The 25,931-nt window shown below is 39.0% G+C and overlaps 1 gene segment (V, D, J or C); it reads right to left on the reverse strand.

The window, feature by feature from the left end:
- Positions 1-2,609: 2,609 nt before the first annotated feature.
- LOC138657281 (immunoglobulin kappa variable 4-1-like) overlaps positions 2,610-25,931 on the reverse strand; it is a 390,076-nt gene continuing 366,754 nt past the window's right edge. The window contains 2 exon segments of the V gene segment in view: positions 2,610-3,140; positions 8,180-8,211. Coding sequence covers positions 2,818-3,140; positions 8,180-8,211 — 355 coding nt within the window.

The following is a 25,931-nucleotide window of genomic DNA, read 5'->3' on the forward strand; positions in this document are numbered from 1 at the left end:
TAAATGTAGCATCCCTGGCCATAAGCACTTGTTCAGGTGTCCGTGGTTAAATGGACCTTTCCAGTCACAGCATTGGTCAGGGCACGGTTGATATTATGGGATACGTGCTTGCGTAAGGCGGGTATGGCACGCCTGGAGAAATATTGGTGGTTGGGGACTAAGTACTCTGGAACAGTTGCTGACATGAGGTTGAGGGTGGGTGGCTGCGTATTTACGCCTGTGTTCAAAGGACTGAGGTAGGGACAATTGAACGTTGCGCAGGGGCAAGGTCTTGCGCTGTGGCAAGGTGGTTGCTGATGGTGGTTGCAAGTGTGCAATGGCAGGTGCAGGGTGGGTGACATCTTCACCTACCTCATGGACAGGGGATTGGTATGCCTGTAGAACAGGGTCTTCCATGGTGGCAGTGGTCTTACCCACAGACATTGTTTCTGGACCCTGATGTTCAGCCCAAGTAGTCGGGTGCTTTGCTTGCATGTGTCTGAGCATGCTGGTGTTGGTGAGGCTGGCAGTTGTGCTGCCCTTGCGGACGCTGGCATGGCAGATGTTGCAAATGGCCTATTTTGGGTTAGCTGGACTGTTTTTAAAAAAGTGCCACAGTCGGGAATAGCTAATCCTTGGCTTGGCAACTTCTCCCGTGTTGGTGCTCTGGGGATCAATTGCCCAAATTGTGTCTCTGGCCACCCCACTGCCTCTACCTTCCTGCATTAATGCTGCATATCCCTCTTCTTGTATGCTGCTGCCCTCGTTCTGCATGTCACCTTCTCAGGAAGGGTTAGTGACTTCATTGTTCACCATCTCCTCTTCCACTAACGCACCCTGATCTTCCTCCTAGCTTGTTGACGTAACAACACCACTTGCTGGCAATTGTGTCTCATCATCATCCTGCTCTTTTGACAGTATATGCATTTTCCGACCATCACCTTTTTGCTGATCGTGGATGCTCAAACATTTGAGCATCATTACATGCGATCTCCTCATGTCCTGGTTGGAACATGCAAGGAGAGAGGCCACAATCTATAAATGGAAGTGTGAACAGCTCTTCGGAGTGTCCAAGTGTGGGATCAGTTGTCTCCAGGCATTCGGCATGGTGGGAGGAAGGAGAATTAGGGTGAGGATTATGTGTTCCAGAAACAATGCTACTGAGACTGAACCATGTGACAGACAGGGTGGTGCTGGCAAAGTGACTGGAAGCATTATCTGCTATCCATCCAGCAACCTTCAATTTGTTTTAAGCCAGATAGATTTTTGTTTCCTCTGAAATAGAGAACAGAAAATACTTTAGAAACCTCTGTATCTGAAAGACACATTTATTATGGACTCCTTTAAAACACTGAAACCAAAACTTAGCCCAACGGTGTTGAAAATGAAATGAGTGCACATTGTTATGTAATATATGTATGTTTTATGTAACCAGTAAGTAAGAAATGCTATGGGTTTATATGTAGTGTAAAAATATAGATTGATGGATAATAGATAGATAGATAGATAGATAGATAGATAGATAGATAGATAGATAGATAGATAGATAGATAGATAGATAGAAAACCTCTACAAAGGACCTCCTGTATTGATACAACACATTGACCCTCTTCTTTGAATGTACCATCCCACTAGAAAATGAACATCTTCAGATGATCATCTCAAAGAAGTTGGAAGTGTGTAGGAGCTTTCTAATACTCTATTATATGACCACTATAATATATATCTGGATCTCAATGGATAGATATACATGGTACTCATGAGCTCCATATGATCCATCTGGATTTGTTGGGCACCTGAGGAAAGCTGTCACAAATGATTTTGAGCACAGAAAGGGGTAACCATTTGAACTTTATGCAGCCTTTCAGGCCCATGTCGAATGTTTGGTCCATGGGGGAGATATTAATGGGACCCTATCAACACAGATCGGAAGAGGTTGGGTGGCAATCTGCAGGCAAGTATGAGACTTCTATATACCTGTGCCCTAAAAGGGTTATTCCAGTCCAAAATAGTTATCCTCTCTAATCGAGGTAGGGGATAAGTTACTGATTACTACGAATCTGACTTCTGGGACCTCAGAGATCTTAGGTTTGGAGATCTTGGCTTTCTCTGGCAGTACCATAAATAGCAGAGGTCAAGCATATGAATCTTCACTCCATACAAGATGTGATCTTGCGGTCAGCAAGTTATCTCCTCTTCTATGGATAAGAGAGAACTTGTTTTTTTGGAAGGGACTTCTATTCATCACTTCTGTTGACCATGTTGTGGCTTATAGTTTTGTATAACCTTTCATTTTGAACAATTTTTTTTAGTTAGAAGGGACCTCAAAAACATGTTGATCACATTATGTGCAGCTGCTAAGATCTCCAACGATCAGCTGTAATCCACAGTGGAAGCTGCCAAGTTTTCCTTTTTCTCTCCAGCACCCCCACAGTGTACATTAAGGATTATAAGGTAAGAACTCTTTGAGGTTAGTGACCTTTTTATGTAATCTACCAATGGACTGAGATATATGCTATGGATAATTGATGAGGGTCCTGAATGAAGAACGTCCTTTATTAAATCTAATAGGGATTTGGGAATTTTTCAAATAAATAAATAATACTAAATAACTATAAACCAAACCAGTATGAAGCAGAATATTTTTTTTATTTATTTTTCTGACATATTATGAAAAGAAGCAGAAAACAATTATCATTTGTTTCTATGACGTGATTTACAATAATACAAAAAGTTGTGTTTTGCCAAATACGATCGCATGGCTTATGTAAGGCGTATATTGTTGTAAATCGACATGCCGCATGGAATGCATTAAATAGAGAAATGGGGAAAAGTCTCCTAACACTCTGCCGTCTTGAAGCTCTTCACCAATGCTGAGGACAGAGTCTTATGTGTCACCTCACAGGCTATTTCGCCATACTTCTTGTACTCCTCCGAGCTTAGGGTTAACATACTGCTCATACTGTAGGTATTGTCTTCATCCTTAATATAGTCACTGTTCTTCACCTCACTGGTTACAACCTTGTTGTCTGCCTTCCATACCACCTTGGCTTCTCTTGGGTAGAATTTATCGATCAGACAGACACTTGTCGCCTTTGCCGTCTTTAATTCTTCATCAGATGGACGGAAGATTGATACAGAAGGAACCGCATTTTCTCTTCCTGCAACAAAGAGTGGACATGGTTTAGTTTTTCTAAAGTGAAAAGGAGAAAATGTGGTCACACGTTTGGCAAAGTTTAAAAAAACAACAAAGCTGAATGTTACTTATAAAAATATATGTAAGAACAACATGTTAAGGTATTAAAGTATTATGTTAAGTCTATCTATTATCTATCGATCTATCGGCTATCTATCTAATGAAGACTTGATGATGTGTCAATCTATCTATCTTTACGTTTTTATCATTTTTAGGTTTGGTTAAAAATAAGAATATCAACTTTACTTATGTCCTGGTACCGATGCCAGCAATGATGGATAAATAAACGACAGCAAGATACACAGATAGATAATAGATATATAGATAATAGAGATAGATAATGCATAGATATATAGATAAATAATAGCTGAAAGATAGATTTATATTGGATAGATAGATAAATAGATAATAGATAGATGATAGATAGAAAACAGATAAATAATAGATAGATAATAGATAATAAATATATGATAGCTAAATAATATATCTACAGATAGATAATAGGTAAATAATAGATAGATAATAGATAATAGATACAGATAGACAGATATTGGATAAATAGATATACGATAGATGGATATATACTGTAGATAGATACAGTAAAACCTCTACAATTCAAAGGTTTCTAATCAAAACTTTACTTTTGTCCTCTAATATAATTATTGAATTCACCGTCTTCTTCGAAAGGTCCATCCCTCATGAAGTCCTGAACTTGCCATTCTTTAATTATAACTAATAAGAGATAACTTAGGACAGAACTGGCAACCGGTTCAACTCCAGTACATCGGCTTTTACAGTTCACTGAACATGATGGGACGCGAGGTCTGCGGATGTCTCATGGAAACTGACATTTTAACATCTTTTGGGGATTACAATGACATTATTCTGAACAGATGGTCTGTACGTTTAGCAATCAGCAACAATCAATGTAACTATTTTCCTTGTTAAAAAAAATTAAACTTAAAATAAAATTAAGTATAAATAATAAATATAAAATATACTATATTATTTGATAAAAAAATCAATAAACTAATTTTATGTTAAGTGTAAGAAGTTCCCCATTTCCTAATCGTGAATTGGTTTTATTGTAATTGTAATTTTTGTTAATTCGAAAAAGAGTGCTGAAAATCTTAATTAAGGGAAAATAAGAGATTAAAAAAAGAATCAAATTCAACTTAAAAACTGCAGTAATAAATTCTATACTTGTTACAAAATGAGTAATTTTTGTTTAAAAAAATGTAATAAATTTAATCAGTGATTAATGATGAACGGAATAATAACTGTTCAAAGAACCACTATTAAATGCTTAATATATTAGACTAAATTTTGGAGAATTACTTACTTCTTAATTCTATCCTATTTCATGGCCCGAGATGAACCACAATAACTGATTGTAGCTACTTCCTCATACAAATATTCAGATGTGTAATTTGTTTTAGTCATTTTATTTACCAGTATAATTTTAGGGTAAGTTAATAAAATAAGTTTTTTAAACTTTTCTTTTTTTCCCCCCAAAAGTATTGTTCTTATTACTTACGATTAAATTCTAAAAACAAATACTATAATGTGAATTTAAACCATAGATATATAATAATCCTATATTTAATTCTTCTATTAATTTTACATTTTGAAAAAATAAAGATTGAATGACTACTAATGTATAAAAAAAAAGAACATTCGTAAATGAATTCTAAATATCCATCATGATTTTTATGTGCAAGAACACTAAACTCTTCATACAAACCCATACTGCTATGGAAAAAGTGTTTTCCCTTTGTTTTATTTACAGTTGATAAAAAAAATATATATTTTTTTAATTTTTCTTGTATTTACGGCCAAAAAAAAGCAGATAAAATCATCAGTTATTTAACTATTTTTTTTTTTTACCAAGAACAGCTAAAAATAAGTGATAGACATATAAAAGTGATCTAACTTATTAAATTTCTTTTAAAACTTTTTTCAAAAGGTAAAATTGGACCATAGCTAAAATGATCACAACCAGTCCCCAAAATCTTCATCTATGGTTGCTCCCTTCACGCCTTATTACTCTCATCAGTTACTATACCCATTTTTGTGCCCTCCATATTTTCTTTTCAAATTATTTTTATTGAAAATTTTTAACCATGTTGTGCCCTCCATATTTTAAGCAAAATTATCTACACTCACTTGAGTCCTAACCAGCCAAAATAATCTCATTTTTTACTTTTTTTTTAACCAAAAATAGATAATATAAAAGTTACAAAAATATAAAATATTTAAGAAACAAGAATAAATAGAAAAAATATTAAAATTAAATAGCATAACAAAATAACAAGAATAGATATTAATAAAAAAAAATTAAAAAAAGGTAAAACCTTACATATTAAAGTATACTTACGTTTAATCTCTACTGTGGTTTTACTGCCAAAAGTGTGCCACATTAGAAACTATCTCTATGCTCAATGTGCAAAAACCGCCGTATACTGTTGTGCCTCATGTTTCACATGTAATTTTTTTAATTGTTTTTTTACGTCTTCATTAGTTAAAATTAAACTCTAGAATGATCATTATTTCTCGCCACCCTAAAATCCCCATGTCCGGTGCTGATTTTTAAAATTATACTTAAAATATTCATAGAAGAAAAAAGTGTTTTCCCTTTGTATTATTTACAGTTGATAAAAAAGATTTATTTATTTATTTTTTCTTGTATTTACTGCCAAAAAAAAACCAGATAAAATCATCAGTTATTAAACTTTTTTTCCCAAGAACAGCTATTTGCATATTTGTTAATACTATTATGTGATCTATATCATATATTATCTCTTTTTTCTATGTTCTGATTTTTATGTGAAAATAATTCTCTAAAGTTAACAATATTCATCATATAAAAATCCATAGATTTTGTCTTCCAATACAGGTATATGATGAATATTTTTGGGCTTTTTTGTTAAACATTTTTTTTATTTGAACTTAAATCATTTAGATTCACTCAAAGTCCATCGAAATAATAAAATATTTTGAATATTTTTTTTAAATAAAAGGTTAAAAAGATAGACAAAAAAAGATCTAAAATTAACAAGAATCGATACTACTCAAGAATAATGAAATACATAAAACTTACATTTAAAGGGGTACTTACGTTTAATTTCGACAGTGGTTTTTTGACCAAAAGTGTACCACAGTACACAGTTCCCCTATCCTCATCATACAAAAACATACTATAGACTGCTGTTACCCAAATTTAAACATCCTCTTTAACATCACCTACATTGTGCAACTTTTAATTTTTCTTTTTTAACTATAAGTTTTTATTTTTTTTAAATAGTCCCTAAGAAGAACGATCATTATTTACCTCCCTCATCACTGAAAATCTTAATTTATGGTTGTACCATTTTTTTTTTATAAAAAATATACACATCGAAGCCTTAGAAGAAAAAACTGACATTAGCTATAGTAATACTATAAAGTTATTAAAACTATAATATCTTCCCTTGATATCATTGCAAAAAGACTATGAAGGTAACTTTTCATACAAACCCCCATTCTTCTCTAGGCATAGTTGTACCATTTACGTATCTATGGCTACTACTATGTATTTTTGATGTACTTTTTTGCTATTTATAATGTAAATTTAGGTCAAGTTACACAGATTGACTTAAAGCCAGGTAAAATAATCAAATAAGGTACTTTTTTTTTTTTTTTTTTGCCAAAAACAACACATAAAAACATATACGGTACTCATGTAAAAAAAAAACAAAAAAATTGCAGGAAGAGATACTAATCAAGAAAAATGAGAAAGATAAAAAACCTTACATTTAAAGGTGTACTTACGCTTAATCTCTACAGTGGTTTTTTGGCCAAAAGTGTACCACAGTAGATAGTTCCTCTGAACTCGTCATACAAAAACCTACTCTGGGTCAACTTACTTGTCTTCTTTATAGTCATCTACTTTGTGTAACTTTTTAATTGTTTTATTTACTATTTAATTTTTATGAAATTGACCCTATCAAGACGGACCATTACCTACTCACCCAATATTAATCTATTGTTGTGCCCACTTCTAAATTAAACTATACATATTAAAGCAGTAGAGGAAGAATAAAACCAATATATTAGTATATTACTTATGATAATACTATAATGCGATATTAAAAATAACTCAGTTAGTTACTTACTATACCATAATTTCTATGTGAAATGTTACTATTCACATAGTTCCCAGAACAGATAAAAAAGGCAGAGGAAAAAAAAAAGCAAAACCTATAAAACTAACAAGAAGAGATGCTAATCAAGAAAAATCGAGAAAGATAAAACTTACATTTAAAGGTGCACTTACGTTTAATCTCTACAGTGGTTTTTTGGCCAAAAGTGAACCACAGTAGATAGTTCCCCTGTACTCGTCATACAAAAACCTACTGTACACTGCCGAGGATTAACTTGCACGTCCTCTTTTTTTTAGTCATCTACTTTGTGTAACTTTTCAATTGTTTTCTTTACTTTTTTTATTTTTATCACATGGACACCACCACGAATGACCATTATCTTCTCCCCAAATATTAATCTATGGTTGTGCCTATATTTAATTAAATTATACACACAAAAGCCTTACAGAAAAAAAACCCCAATGCTAAAATATTATTTAGAAAATGTAGTGTAGTTGATATAGTTACTTCATATGCCATGTTTTCTATGTGAAAAAATTACTATAAAATTAACTAATCAAAAACCCACATTTTTCGCAGGGTACGCTTTACTACGTCTTACTAGTATCTGTGGCTCGAAATATGTACTTTTTTCTAGTTTTTCTTTGTTTATATAGTATATTTTAATAATATTTAATTTAAAAAAGAACAAATTATATTTATATATATATATATTTATTAATATATCAATTAAATACATGAATTAATACATTATTTTTTCTTTTTTTTTTTATCATAAGCCAACATTTTTAGAAGTAACAAAAGCAAGAAACTATTCAAGAAAAATGTGAAAGATAAAACTTACATTTAAAGGTGTACTTACGTTTAATCTCTACAGTGGTTTTTTGGCCAAAAGTGAACCACAGTAGATACTTCCCCTATACTCGTCATACAAAAACCTACTATGTTCTGCTGAGGATTAATTTACATGTTCTCTTTAAAGTCAAATAACTTTCTTTACTTTTATTTAAAAAAAATGAATGAGTAAAAAGAATGACCATTACTTACCCTAAAAACCTTTATGCTTGCACTAAATCTTTTAACTAATTTATACATACCAAAGTTTAAGAAGAAGAAAAATCATATTACACATGGTAATACTATGTCATTCAAAATATTTTAACTTTGAATACTATGGCTATACAGTTACCTATAAACGTCATACAAAAGCCTTTCTGTCATTATTTCTCACATGCTTTTGTGATTTCCAAAACTCCATTTTTTTGTAGGTAAATGTCTTTGCTCTATTATTATCTATGGCTTGCACATTTTTGGTCTCTTATCCTGTTCTATATATTTTTAAATGGAAGTCAAATTACTTAATTCCCTAAAAGTCATGTAAAACAATCAAGTGTTTATACTTTTTTATTTTACCAAAAACCGATAAAAAAAACTCACAAAAAACAAAACTTTTAAACAAAAAAAATTAGAAAAATACTTAGATTTACAGTTATAATTGTTGAACAATTGTATAAAAATGTACCGTATACTTCTCGTCGTCTTGAAAGTCGTTTACATTACCTAAATTACTTTTTTTTAAATTTTGATTATTTACACCACTAGTTAGCCGCACAAAAAATGATAGGAGAATGAAGCCTCTCTTTACAATACTTAGATCAAAAATGCTCCACAACAAGAAGAACAAGAACAAACTGCATAAAATAATCATAATAATCCGTTACAGAACAAACAATGCTTACATTTAATGGTGTACTTACGTTTTATTTCTACTGTGGTTCCTTTACCGAACGTCCACCACAGTGACAAGTCTGTATTACCTGTCTGTACAAAAACCTTTCTTAAATAGGAAAAGTCTCTTGGGCTCATATTTTGCAGATGTATTTCTAATTTTAGCTGAGGTTAAAATACTTCAAAATCAGTCACCTGAGGAGAAGAAAAAAAATTACATCAAATGACTTAACCACAACCCATCACCTCACTGGCGCCTCGTGTCCCAATGGATGTGCCACTTTCCATTAGACACAGTCCACTCAATTTAGAAAAATGTTGTCCAATTTTCATCCAGAAAAAATCTAATGATTTTTAATCAGCATCATCATTCGTATGCCACCATTCCAAAAAAATAGTTTCCTTTATTAAGAGTTGCAGTGTAATCTGATACCATATGGCTGATCCATTTGGGATCTGATTTTTTGGCACATGCATAACTATTTATTCTGACATATGGAAGAGAGTAAAGCTTTTTGATATTTTTTTCATGTAGACACTCCGTGAGTGTTAGTGATGGGCGAACACTAAAATGCTCGGGTGGTCGTTGCTCGGGTAGAGAAAATTGGAATACTCGGGTACTCGACCAGAACAACGAGCCCAATGTAAGTCTATGGGAGATCCGAGTATTTTTACAGCGATTTCCCCCGGGGATCCTTTTAAGGTCTAAAAACATCTGAAAATGATGGAAACACTGCTCAAATGGCACAGGGACATCATGGGGATCGCCCCTGGAAGCCTTCCTGACTCCTAGTTCACAGCTGTAAGCAATGTTGTCAGTTTCACGCCATTTTTACAGCTGCACCCAAAGACATACAAAAACTAAATCAAAATGGATTTTGCTGGGAAATATGTTAAGGTACATCCTTTCCAGGGTAATAACTTGTATATAAGGCAAAATATTTAACCCCAGACCAAAATGTTCCTCCACCACTTGGGCTATGTTCACATGCAGCGTTTTTGATGCGGTTTTCAACTTTAACATTGCTTTCAACCAATATAAAAATGCATTTGCTGGGAAATGTCATTGTAACATTTAACACCCCTAGCTGGCCATGCGGTGTGTGACACATAAGCAGAGCCATCTTGTTTCATTTATGAAGGAAGGACTCTTAAAGTCACAAAGCCTATTTTTAGAGGGGCATTAGGCGGCATTAATATTCTTAAAGGGCCATTATTAAACAGTGGGTCTCCTATGCTGTTATTGCCTATGCAGTGAGTGGCTGGGCAGCCAAGAATTACGACGCACCCCAATACTCCTTTCAAGAGAGGTACAGTAGGGCTTCCTGAAAAAAAGTTGCATTGAATGCAAGGCCTGCCCTGCTATCAAGTCATATGCATCCCAATAAGCCTTTGAACCCAGGTACTGCATGGCCACAGGAAAACCCACTTCACATTATTCAGTTGGCCCTGCCATACTGTTATCTTATGTATTAACTGCAAGGCCTGCTCAGCTACCAAGTCATATGCACCCCAATAAGGCTTTGAACCCAGGTACTGGATGGCCACAGGAAAACCCACTTCACATTCTTCAATTGGTCCTGCCATACTGTTTCCTTATGCATTGAATGCAAGGGCCGCCTTGATCCAAATTTGCATGCACCCCAATCCCCCTTGGAAGAAACATGGAGGAGGCTTCATAAAAAACTGTCCCATTAAAAAGGAGCCGGTCTCTCTAAGTGCATGGGCTGACAAACATTTCCCCATGGGGGTACATTTAAAAAAAATATTTTATGGGGATCATAGACACCCTTGCCAAAAAATTTACTGGCTATAGCAGCACGGAACATGTTAACCCTGGTGATCTAGTGGTGGAGAATGATGAGACGTTGAGGAAGTGCATGGGCTTACAAACATTTCCCCATGTGGGGTACATTTTTAAAAATATTTTATGGGGATCATAGACACCCTTGCCAAAAAATTGACTAGCAGAAAGGAACACGTTAACACTGGTGATCTAGTGGCGGTGGATGATGAGATGTGGAGGAAGGCCTCAAAAACTAGGCCCAATTTAAAGGAGCGAGTCTCCTTGACTTGTAATGCCCATACACTAAGTGTATGGACTGACAAACATTTCCCCCTGGGGGAGTAACATTTTTTTGTTTCAAATTAGTAACGGGCATCATAAAAAATTGAGTGACTTTTGCATCATGGAATACATTCACCCTGGAGTTCTAGTGGTTGTTGATGATGAGGATGAGGATAAGGAGGAGGATAACACCAAACAGACCAAATCAGGAAGCATATAGCCATGTGTGGTTGTAAAGAGGTGCATGAGAATACACCTCCACAAAAATGACAATGCATTTGAGGTTATGTTTTGTTGTTTTCATTTGATGGTGTACAGAAGTCTTGCCCAATCCAGCCCTTGTTCATTTTTATAAGAGTCAGCTTGTCAGCATTTTCAGTTGACAGGGGGATGCGCTTATCTGTTATAATTCCACCAGCGGCACTAAAAACCAGCTCTGACAGAACGCTAGCAGCAGGGCAGGCCATGACCTCCAAGGCATAGAGAGCCAGTTCATGTCACGTGTCCAGCTTGGATACCCAATAATTATAAGGCACAGAGAAATCACAAAGGACATTTGTGCAATCAGCAAGGTACTCCCTCAGCATCTTCCCAAACATTGCACTTCTTGTGACAGCACCTCTTGCCTCTGTGCTGGCACTCTGGGAGGTTCTGAGAAAACTATCCCAGAACTTTGCCATTGTTCCCCTGCCTGTGCTGGATTGTACTTCCGTCTCTCTCACTTGGACTCCTTGGTTGTACAACAAACTCTGACGTTTGCTGCCAGCGTTCTCAGATGGGATTTTCTTTAGTCATTCCGCTACAAGAGCTCTCTGGTACTGCAACATTTTAGTACACCTGCCTGCCTCTGGAAGAAGAGATTGAAAGTTCTCTTTGTAGCATGGGTCTAGAAGTGTCATCAACCAGTATTGAGTGTCACTGAAAATTTTAATAAAGCGAGGGTCACGGGAAACGCAGTGCAACATAAAGTCAGCCATGCATGTCAGACTGCTAGCAGGCAAGACTTCCGTGTCCTCAACAACAGGATGACTGACCATGCTGTCCTCAGGCCATCCATGCTGAACAGACAGTATAACAGCTGTGCTTGTAGTACCATCTATAGCGCATGAAAGTAGCTCCTGTTCTTCCTTCTCCTCCTTTTTCTCATTGTCTACCAATCCACAGTGGGGCGACATGAGGCTGGGCTGAGTGTAATCACCCTGTATGGTTCCTTCCTCCATTTCCTCATGCTCTGCCTGCAATGCATCCTCTTTAATTGTGAGCAGAGAGGTTTTCAGAAAGCAGAGAAGAGGGATGGTGATGCTAATTATGGCATCATTGCCACTCACCATCTTGGTGCAGTCCTCAATGTTTTTGAGGATGGTACATATGTCTGACATCCATGTCTGCTCCTGAGATCTGATATATGGAGTCTGAACTGAATAATAACAGTCTTGTTGATGCTGGTAGTCAACAACTGCCCTCTTCTGCTCACAAATCCTTTCCAACATATGCTGTGTAGAGTTCCAACGTGTGGGGACATCACACACCCGTCGGTCCATCACACACCCGTCGGTCACCCAGAAGATGCAAACGTTGCTGAAGCATGGCAAGGGCGGCTGAATCTGTAGCTGACTTTCTAAAATGGGCAGACAGGTGGCGTACTTTCACTAGCAGATCTGGCAGCTCTGTGTAGCTTTTGAGACAACATTGACCGATGAGGTAAAGCACATGGGTCAGGCAAGGTACGTGTGTGAGCTCACCTTGCCTCAGAGCCGCCACCAGGTTCCGGCCATTGTCACAGAAGACCATGCCTGGCTGAAGGTTCAGAGGTGTCATCCAAATATCTGTCTGCTCTTTCAGCGCTCTCCACAACTCTTCAGCATTGTGCAGTTTGTCACCTAAGCAGATTAGCTTCAGCACAGCCTGTTGCCGCTTGGCTGAGGCAGTGTTGCAGTTCTTCCAGCTTCTGACTGATATGCTCACTTCAGAGATGGAGGCAGAAGAAGAGGAGGTGCAGGAGCTGTATACTGTTGGTGCAACCCTGATTGACATAGGTCCTGCAATCCTTGGTGTCGGGGGATGTGTTCCATCCCATGGTCTGGCTCGGTCCTGGCTCTGCTATGCTAACCCAGTGTGCCATCAGTGAGATGTACCATCCCTGCCCATAAGCACTTGTTCATGTGTCCATGGTTAGGTGGACTTTCCAAATAGCAACATTGTTGTGGGACACATGTTGGTGTAATGCCGGTACGGCACACTGGGAGAAATAGGGGCAACTGGGGACCGATTACCTTGGGACAGCCGCCGCCATCAGGTTGTGGAAAGCTTTTGTCTCAACGAGCCTAAAAGCAACATTTAAAGTGCAAGCAGAAGAGAAATGTTAGAAGTTAGTACTGTGGCCTGTGGGACGTTGGCTGCGTATTTCCCCTTGCTTTCAAATGACTGTGGTATAGACAACTGAAGGCTGCTCTGGGATGGGATGGGATGGGATGTGGAATAGCTTGATGATGGTGCTGGTTGACTGTGGGCAACAACAGGTGCAGGGGACGAGGCTTCTTCACATGCTCCGTGGACTGGGGATTGGCTTCTACGCAAAACAGTGGAAGAAGCAGTGGTGTCACCTGCAGACAGTGTTCCTGGAGCCTGGGGTTCAGCCCACAAAGTCGGGTGCTTTGCTGCCATGTGCCTGATCATGCTAGTGGTGGTCAGGCTGGTAGTTTTGCCACCCATGCTGATGCGGGCATGGCAGGTGCTGCAAATTGCCTGTCTGGGGTTATCATCACAGTCTTTAAAAAATAACCAAACTCGGGAAGTTGGAATGGCAACTTCACTCATGTTGGTGTTACGGGGAACGGATGCACGCCTTCTGTCTGCGGCCACCACACTGCTTCTTCCTGCCTGTTGGGGTGCTATGCCTGATTCCTCATGTGTGTTGCTGTCCTAACTCTGCATGTCCTCCTGCCAGGTTGGGTCAGTTGCTATGTCATCCACCACCTGGTTTTCCACATCCGCACCCTGCTCCTCCTCCTGGCTTTCTGGCAATTGTGCCTCATCATCGTCCACCTCTTGGGACACTTTCCCACCATCGCCTTCGTGTGACCGTGGCTGCTCAAATCTTTGGGCATCGTTACTTGTGATCCCATCTTGCCCCACTTCAAATTATCTGGCCTAGAGTCTGGAATCTTTAAAGGGAAAACTGAACAGCTCTTCGGGGTGTCCAAATGTGGGATCTACTGAAATATTTTAAAAGTTCAATACAAATGGATTAATTTTGAGAAAACTTATATGTGATCAGTATGCCTAAAAAGCAAGTATTTGGAGACCACAGATAGACTGGGCATCTGACTGAGATAACAGACTGTAACCACAAAATACTGTATAAAACAAGGGTAGCAGAAAAAAAAATGGAATATATGCCTGAAAAGCAAGGATTTTGACACCACAGATAGACCAGGCATCTAACTGAGATAACAGACTGTTTCAATATGTGGCCTGGATTTTTTTTTTATTTTGTTAACTACAAAATAATGTATAGAACAAGGGTAGCAGACAGACAAAAAATGGAATGTATGCCTGAAAGCAAGAATTTGGAGACCACAGATAGACCAGGCATCGGACAGAGATAACAGACTGATCAAAATGTGGTTTTGGTTATTTTTGGCCCACCAAAATTGTGTCAATAAGTAGGCTATGACACCAAAAAATAAATTTGGAGTACTAAAATTGTTAAATATTTTGCGCAAGATATGCAATGCTTGTCGTATAGAAATCACAGTGATAAATATAAGAACTGTAGCTAAATATTTTTGGGCCAGCTACAGATTTCTTGGTCTGCAAAATTGTGTCCAAAAATGTTGTAAGACAGTCCAAAAAATATTATAGTACCACATTTGATGCCTGGGACAAAGAACAATTATATTGTTAGATTTTCACGCTCTTGCATTGAAATGACCTGGCTGTAGTCTGCAGTGTGACCAAGCAAATAAATGTAGAAAAAAGGGGGCTATGGATTGCTTTGTAATAAAATTAGCAGGTATAAGGTGCAAAAAAAAAAGTCCTAGCCATGGATACCTGCAGCTAGTTATATATATAAAATACGCAGCAGCAGACGGTAATGGAGCCTTTTGATATATGCAGTGAGATCTATATACTCACATACATTGCCTGCAGGCCTTGCATGGATGTGGATCTATGCACATAGACTCCCTTGCCTACCTAGCGCAGCAATCTATGTACTCCCGAATTAGCCCTAAAAAGAACTGTTGGTTTATCAGGATTTGTAGATTGAACACTAGTAGACCCACACTAACTAATACAAGTAAGAATCTGACCCTATCTCAGCAGCAGCTCTCCCTACACTAGCTGATTCCGGAGCAGAATGCGGCAAGCAGGGCAGCGCCAGGTCTCTTATAGCTCTGATGATGCTTTGCAGCCAGCCAATCACTGTAATACCACCGCAAAGATGGCTGCGCCATTACAGTGCATGGAAGACTATCCATGCATGATGATTGGCACTCTAAATAGCACCAAAATTAAAAGGAGGAGACCCGAGCTCCTGCCAAATAATCCCGGAAATGCTCATATATAACATATATAACAGAGGAATGCTCCAGGTAGGAGGAGGTAGGGAAATAAACCAAAATAGAGAATGATAAGGAATTATCACATATACAAACCAAGCAACAGTAACTGATAACTCCTCCAACTCTCCTTCTAATATGATGAACTCCTCTTCCTCCATTAGCCATGCAGCAAATGCTATCTATGACAAGTATTTGTAACAGAGCTCAGATTATAAAGGGGAAAGGAGCAGTTAACCGAGCTCAGCTGTGCACAGGGATTTCCAACATGGGCAATTAACCCCTGTTCTACCAGAAGGAATAAACATATTAAAATGAAGAAGTCCTTCTTCTCAGCTCCGGAGTAGGAGCAATCAGACGCTGCGGTCTTCTGGTTCCACAGTGCCGCGGTAACCCCATGACAGGTGGTTTTAGATTGTTTGGCTGAGAGTGCCTTTAGTTTCTTTGCTTTGTCTTCCACCCGGTCACCTGCCGACAGCACAGATTTTGCACTTGTGGCCCATGGGCATCGGTATTCCACCTCACCCCCTTGCAAATCATGCAAGTAGTCTCAGCACCAAGTTATGCAGCAGTCACTTCTGCCTTTTTATGACTGCTGACTGTGGTTCCGTGGCCCATCCACCTGGCCTTGGCTAACAATTGGAAGAGATTGAGCTTACTGATGTCCAACCACTTTCTCTGCTGGAGTGTGAGTATGTGGGAGAGAGAGTGCAAATGCTCAGCGGACAACCGCAGCACATCTCTGATGATGAAACACAGGTGCTAACTGCGCAGCTTTCTTCTGTGTGTAATCTAGCAATGAGGGCAGAGGTGAAGACTGGATGGAACATCATGTGGAGGATTATTATTATTATATTATTAATTGTTTTTAGAGCACCATTGATTCCATGGTGCTATACATGAGGAGAGGTTACATACAAAATACAAATAGAAATGACAATGAACATGAACAAACTAATAGTGAAAGACAAGTACAAAGGGGAGAGGACCCTATTGTTGCAGCCTTCCATTCTACAGCATAACAGGGAAGGAGATAGTAGGCTCAGGGTCTGCAGCAACTGTGGTGTTGGTGAGGTGGCAACAGGGTCATTGCAGACTGTAAGCTTTTCTGAAGACAAGGGTTTTCTAAGGTCCGCTTGAAATTTTTGGATGTAGTAGATAATCAGATGTGTTGGGCCCCAGAATCCTAAAGTATGGTGATACTCGTCAGAAGCAATCCAGGAATGTACGATTGTGGAGCAGAGAAGGAGGTAATGGGAGGGCCAAAGATTACGTGGTGGAAGATATCAGGAGATTAGTTCAGACATTCATGGGGGAGATGGCTTTGAAGGTCAGTGTTAGGCTGTTTCACATTTGCGTAGGGCAGAGCTGCGGAGGGCTGCCTACTTCCTTGTACTTCCTCTGTCAAGCCCCGCCCACTGCAGCACCTCTTCTATTCAGCTCCGCCTACATTGGCATGTGTCCTGCGTACCTATCTTTAACATTGGGTACACAGGCCAGGCGAATGTATGCAGATGCCTCCGAACTGCGCCGAGCGCAACATGTTGCATTTTGTTGCGGTCAGCGCAGCATCAAAACGACGCATTGTTAGAAAAAATAACTCTTCCTTACTTTTTCAAGTAAGAGCACGGTGAGGTTAGAAAGGAAAGCAATATTGAATTGTGTGGATGAAACAAATCTTGTTTAATGTCCATTCAAAAAGTGATTACAAAAAAATAAAGAAAAGCATAAGTTCATAGCACACAAAATTAAGTATTAACTTATAGAAGAGAAATCAAGCATTCATTAATCTTACATATGATACAGTCCGTGTGGAGATTCTCAAGGTATGAGCGATCTGGCTGAACAGAGTTGGGTCTGCTTTATATACCCTTTTTGACTCATAGACTGATATTGGTTACTATTTTTCTACCTCATAACCACATATGGTGACCTATCGCTATATTCATAACTACTACCATATTAGAAGAAACTAGTTACTTGCAGAATATGCATATTAGTTCTGTACATTACCTCATTTTAAAATGCCTAAACATATTGCTTGTGACCTTTAAAAGAACCATTCATTATCTCCATATAGCCACATTTTGGCAGTTCTGACAAGTGTCCTTTAGCTTATGACATACAGATCACAGATGTTTCTAGCAAGGCTCTCACAATAACTCAGTCACAAACTAATCAGAGTCTCTGCTCGCTAGTTGGACTCTGTATATACGTTAAGTAATCTATATTTTTATTATTGCTATATTAATATTTTACACGCATGCGGAGGCATCCGCATACATTCGCATGGCCTGCGTTCCCAATGTTAAAGATAGTTAAAACATAGTAGTAGCACCTATTGGGGTAATAGTATATCGGGTAAGTTAAATATATATATATATATATATATATATAAAGATTAAAAAATATATACACTATATTAAATTTTATACATACACCCATGTGCACTACAGAGAAGGCGAGTGATAACCCACTCATAAAGTGAAGGACCACAACCCAATGGAAGACCCTAGAAGAGATCCAGGACAGGAATGGTAATGGTAAAAAATATATCTTTATTTAATAGACGTGATAATTTTACATGAAAATTAGTAAAAAATGTGCACACACCCGACAATAATATATTAAGCCAGACTAAAAGAGAAATTAAATGAGAACATAAATAAAATGAAAAAATATATAAAAGAGAAATATAAAAAATATATCCAATATTTACTGTGTTTCAGACCACATATAGTTAATCAGACCCAGACTAAATGTATTGTAGATGGTATATTATCTCCCTTAAAACTCCAATGAGTGAAAAAAGGGCCAGACAACTAAAGTGACAAAAGTTTGTGCAATATGCAAATATTTTTCAAAAAATGTGCAACAATAATCAATTGCATCTTCATATGAATAAAGTGCAGTGTGCTACATAGCCAAAACTAACAAATGCACAAAAGAACAGATGGGAAAAGTGAAGGAAGAGGGGCCGTATATAACGGTGTATCATAAGGGTAAGTAAACACTAAGAGTGCTGGGGTAAATAAAGTGAGTGATCCAAAAAAGAAGTAATATACCTTTAAGTCCGTCCGGTCATTAAAGTGTGCGCACCCCGACGCGCGTTTCGGAAACGAGTTTCCTTCGTCAGGGGGTAGTAAATAATGAGCCGTTTGGGTTATATTTATATAGATCTCCATTTACCGATGAATGCGCCTCCAGTAAGCTTGGCGCACGCGCAGTCCGCAAAACCGGAAGTCTCCGTCAGCGTGTCATGTGACCGGACGCATGGGACTGAGTATCCGGCGTATCCCAGGTTACATGAACACAGAAGACAGAGACGTAAGGGAGAAGACCGCGCGTGCGCACTACCTGAGCGCTAACATGGGCGATCTTGTGGTATAGGAAGTATAGATATTTTTAATATACAAAGTGGATGTATACTAAAAAGACAAAGGTAAATATGTGTATATACTATTGGGTAGGACACTAGTGGACAATTGTCACCTAAAGATGCAAAAAATATATGAAAAACCAAAAAGAAAGTACCCTAAATAAATAATAATAAAGAAAACAGTCCCAATGGGAAAAAAAAAAAAATATATATATATAGCAAAAGGCACACATACATGATAATATTTTATTATTTATTTTTGATTGTTTATTTTTATTTTTATTATTATTTTTATTTGCATTTTTTCCATTTCTTTATTATTTTTTTACTTTTTATTTATTATTATTTCCATCATTTTTCTGACTATCTATGTTTATTTGTGTTTACGTGTATATATGTGCATGCATGTATGTATGTATATATATATATATATATATATATCCATATATGTGTATGTGTGCCTTTTGCACTAAAATGATGCAAAAACTATCTGTGGAGCAGCAAACCCCGGCTCAGTCGCATCAACAGGTTCAGAGGGAGGTTGCTGACATTGTGCGGGGTTCTTCTCCTTCTGGGGGTCAGGGTGAGGGTGCCACAGATGTTTCCATAATCTTGCCCAAACCACCTGTTAAGTTGCCTGACACCTTTTCTGGGGATAAAAAATGATTCAGGCTGTTGAAAGAGGGGTGTAACTTGTTTTTCTCTCTGTGTCCGCACATCTCTGGGAATGAAAACCAGAGGGTGGGAATTATTATTTCTTTATTAAGGGGAGCTCCACAGGCTTGGGTTTTTTTCTCTGCTCCAGAGCGTATGTCTGTGGATCTGCTTTTTTGAGGCTTTTGGACATATTTATGATGAGCATGATAGTGTGCATCTGGCTGAGGATATGGTGATGAGTGTGACAGAGGGGAAGCACTCAGCATAGTGGTTTTGTTCTGAGTTCAGACGTTGGGCTGCTGAGTTATCCTGGAATGATGCCGCCTTAAGAGGGCTGCTCCACAGAGGCCTGTCCAACCATTTGCTGAATGCTTTGGCTTTGCATCCTCCCCCGGATACCCTGGAGAATGCCATGACCCAGGCTGTCAATATGGACCATACTCTCTGTGCCAGAGGGGTGATGCAGCAGGAAACCCCTTTATACTCCAGCTCAGGACTTCAGCTTCGCCTACAGAACCCATGGAGGTGGGAGTCATCTCGGTCAAAGACAGACAGAGGATACGTTGCAGAGATAATCAGCTGTGCTTTTATTGTGGAGCCTCGGGAACTGGAAGAAGGACTGTCCTTCTTGTCCCTCCTCATCTAAGATGTTGGGAAACGCTTAAGCCTGGGCAACGATAGAGGAGGTTGCCCAGACTACCTGGTACAATTTTCCTAATTTGATAAAATCCTTCTCCAGGTGGAGTTGGAGATTGATGATGGTCCCGTTTTGACTACCGCTTTTGTTAACTGTAGATCCACCATCAAGTTAGTTGACTCTCATGTTGAGACTCCTTATAAGATAGGGACAGTTAGGCTTGAATCCCCTGTCAAGGTGGTTGCTATTGACTCCTCTCCTCTCATCTGAGAGGGAATCTGTTTTGTGTCTGAGGTTTTTTCACTAAGAATGGGTGCTGCTGATGTGGAAAACATAAGCTGTTTTGTCTTGAATAATTTGCTTGCGTGTCTGGTTCTAGAAATGCTTTGGCTTCAATGCCATAACTAGGGTTGAGCGAAACGGGTCGTTCATTTTCAAAAGTCACCGACTTTTGGCAAAGTCGGGTTTCATGAAACCCGATCCGACCCCTGTGCGGGGTCGGCCATGCGGTACGCGACTTTCGCGCCAAAGTCGCGTTTCAATGACGCGAAAAGCGCCATTTCTCAGCCAATGAAGGTGAACGCAGAGTGTGGGCAGCGTGATGACATAGGTCCTGGTCCCCACCATCTTAGAGAAGGGCATTGCAGTGATTGGCTTGCTGTCTGCGGCGTCACAGGGGCTATAAAGAGGCGTTCCCGCCGACCGCCATCTTACTGCTGCTGATCTGAGCTTAGGGAGAGGTTGCTGCCGCTTCGTCAGAAGCAGGGATAGCGTTAGGCAGGGTACATTAACCACAAAACCGCTTGTGCTGCAGCGATTTGCACTGTCCAACACCACCTTCGGTGTGCAGGGACAGTGGAAGCTAATTTTTTTTTTTTTTTCCCCCTCAGCGCTGTAGCTCATTGGGCTGCCCTAGAAGGCTCCCTGATAGATGCATTGCTGTGTGTACGCCGCTGTGCAAACCAACTGCTTTTTTCAAAGCACAGATCCTCTTGTTCCTTCCTTTCTGCACAGCTATCTTTTTTGTTTGTCCACACTTTTTATTTCATTTGTGCATCAGTCCACTCCTTATTGCTGCCTGCCATACCTGGCTGAGATTACTGCAGGGAGATAGTAATTGAAGGACAGTTCCTTTTTTTTTTTTGTGGGAGATTAAGATTTGCATTTCTGCTAGAGTGCCATCCCTGTCTGTGCCATCTCTCACTCAGTGGGCCATAGAAAGCCTATTTATTTTTTTTGCTTGATTTGGGTTCTAAAATCTACCTGAAAAAATCAATACATCAATCAGTGGGAGAAAAATATTGGCCTCAGGGCTTGTGTGCCACTCCTGACTCCTGTGTGCATCATCACTCACTCAGTGGGCCATAGAAAGCCTATTTTTTTTTTTTGCTTGATTTGGGTTCTAAAATCTACCTGAAAAATCAATACATCAATCAGTGGGAGAAAAATATTGGCCTCAGGGCTTGTGTGCCACTTCTGACTCCTGTGTGCATCATCACTCACTCAGTGGGCCATAGAAAGCCTATTTTTTTTTTGCTTTATTTGGGTTCTAAATTCTACCTTAAAAAATCAATAAATCAATCAGTGGGAGATTAATATTGGCCTTTGGGCTTGTGTGCCAGTCCTAAGCGTGCCATCTCTCTCTCTCAGATAGTGGGCCATAGAAAGCCTATTTATTATTTTTTTTATTGGGTTTATAAATTTTCCCTGAAAAAAAAAAAAAAAGTGGGAGATTAATATTGGCCTCTGGGCTTGTGTGCCAGTCCTGAGCGTGCCATCTGTGCCAGTCCTGAGCGTGCCATCTCTCTCACAAATAGTGGGCCATAGAAAGACTATTTTTTTTTGGTTTTATAAATTCTCCCTGAAAAAAAGGGAGATTAATATTGGCCTCTGGGCTTGTGTGCCAGTCCTGAGCGTGCCATCTCTCTCACAAATAGTGGGCCATAGAAAGCCTATTTATTTATTTTTTTTTTTGGTTTTATAAATTCTCCCTGAAAAAAAAGGGAGATTAATATTGGCCTTTGGGCTTGTGTGCCAGTCCTAAGCGTGCTATCTCTCTCACAAATAGTGGGCCATAGAAAGCCTATTTATTTTTTTTTTTTGTGGTTTTATAAATTCTCCCTGAAAAAAAAAAAGGGAGATTAATATTGGCCTTTGGGCTTGTGTGCCAGTCCTAAGCGTGCCATCTCTCTCTCTCAGATAGTGGGCCATAGAAAGCCTATTTTTTGTTTTATTTGTTTTCTAAATTCTCCCTGAAAAAATCATTTTATTTTATTTGGTTTCTAAATTCTTAGTGATAAAATCATTTTTTTTTATTATTTTTTTTTTTCTAAAGTCTCCCTGAAAAAAAAAAAAACACAGTGGGAGATTAATATTGGCCTTTCTGCTTGTGTGCCAGTCTTGACTCCTGGGTGTGCCATCTCTCTCTCTCTCTCTCCAATTGTGGGCCATAGAAAGCCTATATTTTTTTTTGCTTGATTTGGGTTCCAAAAGCTACCAGAGAAAATCACTACATCAATCATTGTGAGAAAAATATTGGCCTCTGGGCTTGTGTGCCACTCCTGACTCCTGTGTGCGTCATCTCTCACTCAGTGGGCCATAGAAAGCCTATTTTTTGTTTAATTTGTTTTCTAAATTCTCCCTGCAAAAATCATTTTATTTTATTTGGTTTCTAAATTCTTCCTGATAAAATCATTTTTTTTTATTATTTTTTTTTCTAAAGTCTCCCTGAAAAAAAAAAAAAAAAAAATCACTGGGAGATTAATATTGGCCTTTCTGCTTGTGTGCCAGTCTTGACTCCTGGGTGTGCCATCTCTCTCTCTCTCTCTCCAATTGTGGGCCATAGAAAGCCTATATTTTTTTTTGCTTGATTTGGGTTCCAAAATCTACCAGAGAAAATCACTACATCAATCATTGTGAGAAAAATATTGGCCTCTGGGCTTGTGTGCCACTCCTGACTCCTGTGTGCGTCATCTCTCACTCAGTGGGCCATAGAAAGCCTATTTTTTGTTTAATTTGTTTTCTAAATTCTCCCTGCAAAAATCATTTTATTTTATTTGGTTTCTAAATTCTTCCTGATAAAATCATTTTTTTTTATTATTTTTTTTTCTAAAGTCTCCCTGAAAAAAAAAAAAATCACTGGGAGATTAATATTGGCCTTTCTGCTTGTGTGCCAGTCTTGACTCCTGGGTGTGCCATCTCTCTCTCTCTCTCCAAATGTGGTCCATAGAAAGCCTATAATTTTTTTTGCCTGATTTGGGTTCCAAAATCTACCTGAAAAAATCACTACATCAATCATTGGGAGAAAAATATTGGCCTCTGGGCTTGTGTGCCACTCCTGACTCCTGTGTGCGTCATCTCTCACTCAGTGGGCCATAGAAAGCCTATTTTTTGTTTAATTTGTTTTCTAAATTCTCCCTGCAAAAATCATTTTATTTTATTTGGTTTCTAAATTCTTCCTGATAAAATCATTTTTTTTTTATTATTTTTTTGTTTTAGAGTCTCCCTGGAAAAAAAAAAAAATCAGTGGGAGATTAATATTGCCCTTTCTGCTTGTGTGCCAGTCTTGACTCCTGGGTGTGCCATCTCTCTCTCTCTCTCCAATTGTGGGCCATAGAAAGCCAATATTTTTTTTTGCTTGATTTGGGTTCCAAAATCTACCAGAGAAAATCACTACATCAATCATTGAGAGAAAAATATTGGCCTCTGGGCTTGTGTGCCACTACTGACTCCTGTGTGTGGCATCTCTCACTTAGTGGGGCATAGAAAGCCTTTTTTTTTTTTTTTTTGTTATTTGGTTTCTAAATTGTCATTGGAAAAATCATTTTATGTTATTTGGTTTCTAAATTCTTCCTGAAAAAATCATTTTATTTTATTTGGTTTCTAAAGTCTCCCTGAAAAAAAAATAAATAAAAAAAATAAACAGTGGGACATTAATATGAACATTTGTGCTTCAGTGACAGTCCTGCGTGTGTGGCATCTCTCTCATTTGCTGCCACCAAAAACAGAGTGTGTAACATTGTGCCTGATTTTCGCTGTGGTCTCACCAACCTGTAAAGGGGTAGCTAAATCATACTGAAGTTATAGCTCACCGTGTAAGTTGTGTGACAGCAACAAATACCGTTAGTTTGGTTACGTTTTTAAAACAATGAGGAAGTCTGGTGGAAGAGGTCGTGGCCGGGGGCGTTCATTGTCAGCTGGTAATGAGGGTAGTGGTAGTGGTGGAGCATCAGGTGGTCATGGGAAAAAAAATATTGCACCTAAGTCTGGAGCTGTGGAGCCAGGTTCGTCGTCTGGCTACACAAGGCCTCGAACGCTCCCTTTTCTGGGAGTAGGAAAACCGCTTTTAAAGCCGGAGCAGCAAGAGCAAGTTTTGGCTTATCTTGCTGACTCAGCCTCTAGCTCTTTTGCCTCCTCTCGTGAAACTGGTAAATGTAAAACCAGCGCGTCGTTAGTGGATGTTCACGGTCAGGGACAAGTCACTTCCTTGTCCTCTTCAGCAAAAACAACAACAGAGAAAAATGCAGCAGGCGACACAACGGGTTACTCCATGGAGCTCTTTACACATACCGTCCCTGGCTTAGAAAGTGAAGCAGTTAACAGTCCATGCCCATTACAAGTTCAATCTGACATGGAGTGCACTGATGCACAGCCACAGCCAGACTACTATGATGGTCCTTTGACTAAGACCACAACCTTGCCCTCGCAGGGTAATGATCAAGAATCAGACCCTGATGAGACTATGTTGCCCCATCACGAACGCTATACCACCGAACGACACGGTGACACAGACGAAGTTGCGCACGAGCTACAAGAAGAGTTATTAGATGACCCAGTTCTTGACCCCGATTGGCAGCCATTGGGGGAACAGGGTGCAGGCGGCAGCAGTTCTGAAGGGGAGGAGGAGGGGCCGCAGCAGGCATCAACATCGCAACAGGTTCCATCTGCCGGGCCCGTATCTTGCCCAAAACGCGTGGCAAAGCCAAAACCTGTTGGAGGACAGCGTGGCCATCCGGTTAAAGCTCAGTCTGCAATGCCTGAAAAGGTATCCGATGCTAGAAAGAGTGCAGTCTGGCATTTTTTTAAACAACATCCAATTGATCAGCGCAAAGTCATCTGTCAAAAATGTTCAACTACCTTAAGCAGAGGTCAGAATCTGAAAAGTCTCAATACAAGTTGCATGCATAGACATTTAACCACCATGCATTTGCAAGCTTGGACTAACTACCAAACGTCCCTTAAGGTTGTAGCACCCTCGGCCAATGAAGCTAGTCATCAACGCAACATCCCTTCCGGCAGTGTAGGGCCACCATTTTGCGCACCACCTGCAGTATCTGTGCAGGTTTCTTTGCCAGGCCAAAGCAGTCAGGGTCAGGGAATCACCAGTTTCGTAGTAGGAAACACTGCATCTAGGGCACCGGCGGCAACAATACCATCTCCCACCGTCTCTCAGTCTGCCATGTCCACCGGCACCCCCGCTAGTTCCACGATCTCCAGCTCTCCAGTCCAGCTCACCCTACATGAGACTATGGTTAGAAAAAGGAAGTACTTAGCCTCGCATCCGCGTACACAGGGTTTGAACGC

This window comes from Ranitomeya imitator, chromosome 1 (assembly GCF_032444005.1).
Source record: "Ranitomeya imitator isolate aRanImi1 chromosome 1, aRanImi1.pri, whole genome shotgun sequence".
In the NCBI taxonomy this organism is placed as follows: Eukaryota; Metazoa; Chordata; class Amphibia; order Anura; family Dendrobatidae; genus Ranitomeya; species Ranitomeya imitator.